This window comes from Rhinopithecus bieti, unplaced genomic scaffold (genome assembly GCF_001698545.2).
Source record: "Rhinopithecus bieti isolate Rb0 unplaced genomic scaffold, ASM169854v2 scaffold_43115, whole genome shotgun sequence".
In the NCBI taxonomy this organism is placed as follows: Eukaryota; Metazoa; Chordata; class Mammalia; order Primates; family Cercopithecidae; genus Rhinopithecus; species Rhinopithecus bieti.
This window is the reverse complement of record NW_016817403.1, coordinates 88,585-98,214: the sequence shown is the minus strand read 5'-3', so window position 1 is coordinate 98,214 and position 9,630 is coordinate 88,585. Positions and strand designations below refer to the sequence as shown.

At 41.5% G+C, this 9,630-nt stretch overlaps 1 protein-coding gene across 1 annotated transcript in view; it reads left to right on the top strand.

Moving 5' to 3' along the window:
- The window catches only part of LOC108517885 (limbin), a gene marked incomplete at its 5' end in the record, with an annotated part of 60,147 nt that overhangs the window by 30,278 nt on the left and 20,239 nt on the right, over positions 1-9,630 (top strand). Inside the window, one exon of the mRNA XM_017855987.1 lies at positions 3,091-3,318. Coding sequence (XP_017711476.1) covers positions 3,091-3,318 — 228 coding nt within the window. The remainder of the gene's footprint in view (positions 1-3,090; positions 3,319-9,630) is intronic.

Sequence of the window (9,630 nt, the reverse complement as noted above, 5' to 3'; positions counted from 1 at the left end):
AAAAAAAAAAAAAAAAAAAAATGAAGATCGACCCCTGACCTAATTGGTTATTTGCATAAAAAAGGCACTGTGAAGATCCCTGCCCTGTTTGGTTCCTTTCTAATTACCAGTGTATGCAGCCCCTAGTCATGTACCCCCTGCTTGCTCAATCAATCATGACCCCCTCACATGGACCCCTTAGAGTTGTGAGCCCTTAAAAGGGATAGGAATTGCTCACTCAGAGAACTCGGCTCTTGAGACAGGAGTCTTGCCGATCTCCCAGCCGAATAAACCCCTTCCTTCTTTAACTTCAGTGTCTAAGGGGTTTTGTCTGTGGCTCTTCCTGCTACAGAACCACACACAAAAATGAGCAATGGGAATGGTAACTGCATGGGTACTTATGTTAGATTCTCTTTTAATTTTAAAAGTCTTCCAAAAATTGACTGATTGTACATCCAATGGAATATTATCCACCATATAAAGGAAATGAAGTTTTGATACAACAAGTAGATGAACTTTGAAAACATTATACAAAGTAAAAGAAGCCAGACACAAAGGTTATTCTGTAGTTCCATTTATATGAAATATCCAGAATAAGGAAAATCATAGAAACAGAAGATAGGTAGTTGCCAAGGACTTGGGGTTGGGAGGACTGGGGAATAATTGCCTAAGAGGTGTGGGGTTTTCTTTTGCTTTGGGAATGGTGAAAACGTTCTCAGACTAAATAGAGGTGGGGGCTACTCAATCCTAAATGTCACTTAATTGTTGACTTTAAAGTAGTAAATTTTATGTTGTGTGCAGTTCACTTCAATACAAGAAAATTTTAAAGATTAATTGACTTGTTTCAATGAAAATAATGACAAAGTAGTATGAAGTTTATAACGTGTGTAAAATTAAATGTATAGCAGAAATAGCACAAGACCAGGAAGCAAGAAATGGAAGTAAATTAGCATAAGGTTTGTAAGCCAAAAGTATCTGAGACAGGTCTCAATCAATTTAGAAAGTTTATTTTGCCAAGGTTAAGGACACACCCATGACACAACCTGAGGAGGTCTTGATGACGTGTGCCCGGGGTGGTTGGGATACAGCTTGGTTTTATACATTTTAGGGAGGCATGAGACATCAATCATTACACGTAAGATGTACCTTGGTTTGGTCCAGAAAAGCGGGACAACTTGAAGCGGGGGCTTCCAGATCATAGTTAGATTAAAAGATTTTCTGATTGGCAATTGGTTGAAAGAGTTATTGTCAATAGAAAGGAACATCTGGGTTACACTAAGGGGTTGTGGAGACCAAGGTTTTACCATGCAGATGAAGCCTCCAGGTAGCAGGCTTCAGAGAATAGATTTTAAATGTTTCTTATCAGACTTAAAGAGTCTGTTCAATCTGAAATTCCAAAAGGAAGGACGGTATAAGGAGGCATGTTCAGCTCCCCATTTCCATCATGGCCTGAACTAGTTTTTCAGGTTAACTTTGGAATCCCCTTGCTGAGAGGAGTAGTCCATTCAGATGGTTGAGAGGGGGGCTTAGAATTTTATTTTTGGTTCTTGTACTCCATATGAAGTGATATAATATCACTTGAAGGTACCCTGGGATAAGTCAAAGATGTGTACTATAAACCCTAAAGCAGCCACTAAAATAACAAAACAGAGCTATAGCTAATAAAGCAACAAAGGGAGGGAAGGGGGAAGCGTAAGAGCTCCTCAACCCAGAAGAAGATGGTAAAAGGTAAATCTCAAAATAATTATGTTCAATCAAAACAGCTAGATAGGTTGGGCACAGTGGTTCACACCTGTAATCCCAGCACTTTGGGAGACTGAGGTGGGTAGATCACTTGAGGCCAGGAGTTTGAGACCAACCTGGGCAACATGGTGAAACCCCATCTCTACTAAAATTACATAAATTAGCCGGGCATGGTGGTGCATGCCTGTAATCCCAGCTACTCGGGAGGTTGAGGCAGGAAAATCGCTTGAACCCAGGAGGCAGAGGTTGCAGTGAGCCGAGATTGTACCATTGCACTGCAGCTTGGGTGACAGAGTAAGACTCTGTCTCAAAAAAAAAAAAAAAAAAATAAGATACGAGCAAGCGCAAAAACAACTAGACAAAAAAAATACATACTGTATGATTCCCCTTATAAAAAATAAAAAAAAAAAAAAAAAAAAAAACTCTAGAAAGTGTAGACTCATCGATTGTAAGTGAAAGCACATCAGTGGTTGCTAAGTGGGGGGCAGGGGGTGGGTTTACCAAGAACATGGATGTGTTCACTACCCTGGTTGTGGTGATGGTTTCATAGGGGTAGAAATATGTCAAAATTTATCGCATTGTGTACTGTAAATATGTGCAGCTTATTGTACAGAAGTTATACCGCAATAAAGCTGTTTTGATTAAAACAACAACTACTCTGTGTTGGATGGTAATATTTTCTCCACTGTATAGATGAAGAAGCGTAGGCACGCAGAGCTTAATGATTTGCCTGTGGTCAAGTAAACCCTGGGCACCTGGCTTGAAGTCTACATGGAACAAAACAAACAGAGAGAAGTGAGACCGCTTCCAGAGGGAACTATAGACCCAAAAGACAAATAGTAGAATTTCAGGAAGGGAGGATGGGAGGACAGTTCCGTCATTTCAGAGAGCACGAACCACAGACACAAAGCGCATGGCGTGTAGAGCACAGTGCGCAGTTGGGAATGGGAGCCCCAGATGTGCGTGTGTGAGTGGGGTAGGGGCAGAAGAACAGACCAGACCTGTCCAGGGGGACCTTGGCTGGGATTGGGGTAGGGAGCTCCTTGGATCCCATGCTAAGGAGTTGAACTTCCATCCGCTAGGACATGGAAAGACTTAGAAGTGTTTTCAGGAGAGCGATGGGCTCGGGTGACTCTTGAGGATGATACGTATGGAATGAAGGATGGCTGGGCTCCCCAACCCCCTTGGAGTCTTCATAAGCAGGGACAGCCTTGTCTAATGTTGCTCCCTGCAGGTTCCCAGTGCATCTCCATTGTAAACTTTGGTGGTCCTCAGAATCCCAGGTCTGTGAACTCTGAAAGACTGTTCTCCTCCACTCTCCTCTACTCACTGCTCTCTGGGTTTGGGTCCATTCCTGTCCCCTCCCAGGTTCGAGGTGAATTGCTGCGGGAGAGAGTGCAGCGGCTGGAGGCACAGGAGGGAGGCTTTGCACAGTCGCTTGTTGCTCTGCAGTTCCAGAAGGCGGCCCGGGTGACCGAGACCCTGTCAGCCTACACCGCCCTCCTCAGCATCCAGGACTTGCTCCTGGAAGAGCTGAGTGCATCTGAGATGCTGACCAAGTCGGCCTGCACGCAGATCCTGGAATCGCACAGCCGGGTGAGTGCAGGCGCTGGGAAGGAGGGGCGGACAGAGCTGGTTCTTTCTGGTACCTACCTCTGCATCTTCCCCTATGGAGTAGGCTGCAACCCCTGTCCTGTCTATGCTGGTGGGTTGTGATGAGGATTAAACAAAGTGACTTATTGGAGAGTACTTTGCACTCTCTCAACCAAAGATGGCTCTATTTCATTGCTCTGAGAAGCAACCGTTTTGGATTTTAACATCTCTGAACCTTGGCAGTTGCCATGGTTTCATTGGCAGTATTGTTTCTTTCATTATGCTAGGGAGGGCAACAGTGTATCTTCCAATTAGCACATCCTAAATGCAACAATATATTGGGTTATTTATTATTTTAAAAATTCTAATTATTAGCGTTATCACAACATGCTACATTCTTTCCAAAATGTGAGAGGTATATCCATAAAACAAAAGCTATTGTAATAACTGTTTGGGTGACTAATTTTAGGTCTTTTATGTGTAGATTTTGGAATTTCATTTATTATATATCATAATCACTTATAGTGAGGAAAAAACCCCTCGCATTTATTGAAACCCTAGTGTGGGAAGGGAAGCGCTACTAAGTTGTGAATAGACATGCTCTCACTTAAGTGTACATAATTCTTTACTTAGTTATACTTATTAAGATTATTACTGAAGCATAATTAATAAGAAGGTACAATTTTATGCTACTTTACAATTATGCTGTTTGTCATTATATTCGTTATTTAGCTGTGAAGTAAAGTAGATCTTGTTGTTATACTCAGTTCTCAGGTAAAGAAACTGAGATTGGGGCAGATGGTAGGTCAAGTTCTTTGTGAAGACCACATGACTGATTGTGAAAGCAGCCAGGAATAGAATCTGTTTCTGACTTCAACCCATTATGTCATGTCTGTGGACTACACCAGTTGAGTTTGCCATGTGAGGTTCCCATTACTTTCCTTAAAACGTAACAACAGTAGATGCTGGAAGGTCTAAAAGTATTTCGGGGGTGGGCAGACACTATGCACCCTGCACTGTAACAACTGTTTTAGGGATAGAAAGGAAGCAAAAGCATTGTAAGTAATTCCAGCGTAAAATAGCCAGATGCTGGACATATAAAAATGAACATATTTTTAATGCTTTGTGAGCTCACAAGGGTCTATGGAAGAAAATCCCTAAAGATACGCAAGATATATCCTAAATCAGGTGAACTCACAGAGATAGGTGGGGGCAAATTCAGAAGCCAGGTTTACCTCGGAACAAAGGCTGAAACCTGTAACACAGAGACTTGGGATTAATTTTGGAGGAATGGGAGATGAGGCTGTGGGATGTCTCAGTTAGTGAGAACACCCAGCGAAGGGTGGGAGGAGACAGCCGCCTGCTGTCAGAACCCATCTCCACACCTGCTCCAGGTGAAGCTCTTCCTGTGAGTTTGTAATCCAAGGCCTCTGCTAACATGAAGAACAAATCCAAATGCATTTTAGCCATCCAGTCACGAAATCTCCGAGGTGATAAATTAAAATAATTCCAGGTTAGTTCACTGTCTGCATGCAAAGACAAATCCTCTCCAGAAAAAAAATATTCTCAGTTGGGTAGCTCAGGATTTCCATAGATCAAGTTCAGTCGAAGGTGAGCTCTCAATTGAAGAAAAACATCACCAAACACATAAAGAAGCAAGGCAAGATGACCTGCATAGAGGAGAAACAAAGAAAGCCAGATTACGATCCCTGAATACTTTAGAGATCCAGATTATCAACACAGAATCTAAAATAATAATAATTTGTGAAATTGTTAAAGATATTACAAAAATGATTTAATTTTTTTTTTTTTTTTTCTGTTTTTCAAACAGGGTCTTACTCTGTTGAGCAGGTTGGAATGCAGTGGCCCAATCTTGGCTCACTGCAGCCTTGACCTCCTGGGCTCAGGCAATCCTCCCACCTCACCCCTCCAAGTAGCTGGGGCCACATGGGCATGTGCCATCATACCCAGCTTTTTTTGTTTGTTTTTGGTATTTTTTGTAGAGCCCAGCTGAGCTGGGCTCAAATGATCCTCCCACCTTGGCCTCCCAAAGTTCTGGGATTACAGGTGTGATTTAAAAATTTTATTCACCTGGAGCATATAGTGAGTTTAACTTGCATATATTTAATAAAAGACTCAAAATAACAACAAGAACAATTGCTAGAACAGGGAGAAATTGATAAATCTGTCATCATAGTGGGAAATTTCAGCATACTTCTGTCAGTGGTTGATTTATTGATCAAATGAAACACAGGTAAAGATATAGATGAACTAAACAACACATTTAACAAGGTGTTTTAATACACATATAAATAATCTTATAGCCAAAAAATAATGAATATATATCTCCAGCACACATCAGAACAGTTAAAAATAATTGACTAGGCCGGGCGCGGTGGCTCAAGCCTGTAATCCCAGCACTTTGGGAGGCCGAGACGGGCGGATCACGAGGTCAGGAGATCGAGACCATCCTGGCTAACATGGTGAAACCCCGTCTCTACTAAAAAATACAAAAAAAAAAAGCTAGCCGGGCAAGGTGGCGGGTGCCTGTAGTCCCAGCTACTCGGGAGGCTGAGGCAGGCTAATGGCGTAAACCCGGGGGGCGGAGCTTGCAGTGAGCTGATGTCCGGCCTCTGCACTCCTGCCCGGGCGAGCAGAGCGAGACTCCGTCTCAAAAAAAAAAAAAAAAAAAAATATAATAATAATAATAATAATGAATTGAGCCTATACAGATAATTATTGTTAATACCTTTTGACAGGGAATTAAGTTAATTCATTTTTAAAGCGATGATTATAAAGTGTCCATATTTGGACTTTGGAAAATTTTTTAATTGCTTTTGAAAATCAGATTTTAGGCGGGGCACGGTGCTCACACCTAATAATAGCCAGCACTTTGGAGGCTGGAGGCGGGCAGATCATGAGGTCGGAGATCGGAGAGCATCCTGACTAACAGCAGTGAAACCCGTCTCTACTAAAAATACAAAAAATTGCTGGGTATGGTGGAGGGGGGACACCTGTAGTCCGCGGCTACTCAGGAGGGGCTGAGGCCAGGAGTGGTGTGAACGCTAAGTATGTGGAGCTTGGCAGTGAGGCCAAGATTGTGCCACTTGCCTCCAGCCCAGGTTGACAGAGCAAGACTCCATCTCAAAAAAAAAAAAAAAAAAAAAAAAAAAAAAAATTCAATATTTTTACATTTAAGGTTGATTTTTAGAAAAAAAAAATCAAAAAATTTAGAAAAATAAATTTTACAAATTATTTTAAAACATTGCTTGAATAGCTTTACGGTCAGTGGATAACATAAGGAACATTTAAAATATAAGAGAATAACTGTGCATAAGTGTTAACTGTGATATGTGAAATTGTGTAAAATTCAGCTAAAGCAGTTTTAAGAGGAAAATTTGTGCCCTAAACTGATATTAGAAAAGAAGAAAGGCTCACAATTAAGATTATAGGAAAAGGGGGAAAATAACACATGTGTTGTTTTTTATTTTGTTTACACCATGTTTCTTCTAAAACATACAGAAATTAGACCTCAATAAATATATGTTTAAAAGTATGTGCATTTTGGGAGGCTGAGGTGGGTGGATCACCTGAGGTCAGGAGTTCAAGACCAGCCTGGCCAACACAGTGAAACCCTGTCTCTACTAAAAATACAGAATTAGCCTGGTGTGGTGGCACATGCCTGTAGGCCCAGCTACTCCGGAGACTGAGACAGAAGAATTGCTTGAACCCAGGAGGTGGAGGCTGCAGGGAGCTGAGTTCATGCCATTACACTACAGCATGGGTGAGACAGAGCGAGATTCCCTCAAAAAAAAAAAAAAAGTGTGTTTCTTCTGAAATATAGCATAAACAAAATAAAAAACAAAACTACCATAGAGTTGAGAAAGTGAAGAGATTTTTTTGAGAAAAGTCTAATAAAATATACAAACCCTTGGCAAGCGCAACCATTAAGAAATATAAAAGACAATAATATTAAGAATATAAAAAGCAACATGACTATAGATGCAGTAGAGTTTTTTAAATAAGAGAATGTTATCAATAACTTTATACAGATGAATTCAAAAACTGAAATGAATTCAAAACTAGAAAATGCAAATCACCAAAATTGGCTCAAGTAGGAAAAAAAAAGTTTGTATAACCCTGTTGTCATGAAAGAAATTGATTCAGTACTTTAAAATCTCCCAAACCCACACAAAAGACACCCAACTCATTGCCAAAGTTTAAGGTATTTTGCCAATCTCATATATTAATTATTCCTGGTGTTAGAAAAATAGGGAATATTCCTAACTCATTTTATCATGCTAGATAACTTTTAACACCAAAACCAGACATGAACAGCACCAGAAAGAACAATTATACTTCAATCTTGCATGTGAACATAGATGCACCATTTGAAAACAAAATAGCAGGATACAGCCATCTATAAAAACTTAATACATTTTGGACAGATTGGGTTTATTCTAGGAAGATAAGGTTGGTTTAACATTAAAACATCCATTTACAAAATTCACCTGATTAACAAATTAAAGGGGAGTGACTCGTGATCATTTTAGTATATAGAGAATAAGTCTTTATATTAGTCTGTTCTTGTATTACTATAAAGAAATATCCTGAGACTGGGTAATTTATAAAGGAAAGAGGTTTAATCGGCTCATGATTCCACAGGCTATACAGGAAGCATGATGCATCTGCCTAGCTTCTGGGGAGGACTCAGGAAACTTACAATCATGGTAGAAGGTAAAGGGGAAGCAGGCATGTCTTACATAGCCAGAGCAGGAGGAAGAGAAGTAGGAGGAGGTGCCACACACTTTTAAACAACCAGATCTCATAATAACTTCATCACGAGAAGAGCACCAAAGGAATTGTGCTAAACAATTCATGAAGGACCCCCGTGATCCAGTCACTTCCCACCAGGCTCCACCTGCAACACTGGGGATTACAGTTCGACATGAGATGTAACCCCACCCAAATACCATGTTCTTCTCACATTTCAAGATATAATCGTGCCTTCCCAACAGTCCCCCAGAGTCTTAACTCATTCCAGCATTAACTCAAAAGTCCAAAGTCTCATCTGAGACAATGTAAGTCCATTCCACCTATGAGCCTATAAATTAAAAAACAAGTTAGTTACTTCCAATGATACAGTGGACCCATAGGCATTGGGTAAATATTCCTGTTCCCAAAGGGAGAAATTGGCCAAAAGAAGTGGTTACAGGCCCCAGGCAAGTCTGAAATGCAGATGGTAGTCATCAAATCTTAAAGTTCCAAAATAATCTCCTTTGACTCCATGTCTCATATTCAGGTCATGCTGGTCCAAGGGATGGGCTCCCAAAGCTTGGGCAGCTCAGTCCCTGTGATTCAGCCCCAACAGCTGCTCTCAATGGCTGGTGTTGAGTATCTGCAGGATACAAGCTGTCAGTGTATCTACCATTCCAGAGTCTAGAGGATAGTGGCCCCCTTATCACAGCTCCACTAGGCAGTGTCCTAGTGGAGACTCTGTGTTGGGGCTCCAACCCCACATTTCCCTTCCACACTGCCCTAGTAGAGGTACTCCATGAGGGCTCTGCCCTGGCACAAGGCTTCTGCCTGGACATTGGGGCTTTTCCATATATCCTCTGAAATCTAGGCGGAGGCTCGCAAGACCCAACTCTTTCATTCTGTGCACCTGCAGGCTTAGCACCACATGGAAGATGCCAAGGCTTACAGTTTGCATCTTGTGAGCAGTGGTCCAAGCTGCACCTGGGGTCCTTTGAGCTGAGGCTGGATGCAGGGAGCAAGGTCCCAAGGCTGCACAGGGCAGTGGGGCACTGGGCCTGGCCCAAGAAACCATTCTTCTCTCCTAGGCCTCTGGGGCTGTGATTAAAGGGCTGCTGTGAAGGTCTCTGAAATGGCTTTAAGGTCTTTTTCCCATTCTCTTGGCTATGGTGGGCTGAAAATTTTCCACACTTTTACACTCTGCTTCCCTTTTAAATATAAGGTCCAGTTTCAGGTCATTTCTTTGCTTACACATATGAGCATAGGTTGTTAGAAGCAGCCAGGTCATACCTTGAAAGATTTGCTGCTAGATAGTTCTTCCACCAGATACCCTAAATCATCACTCTCAAATTCAAAATGCCATAGATCTCTAGAGTAGGGGCACAATGCCACCAGTCTCTTTGCTAAAGCATGGCAAAAGTGACCTTTACTCCATTTCCCAATGAGTTCCTCATCTCCATCTGAGACTTCCTCAGCCTAGAATTCATTGTCCATGTTACAATCAGCATTTTGATCACAACAATGTAACAAGTCTCTAGGAGTTTCCAAACTTTCCCTCAT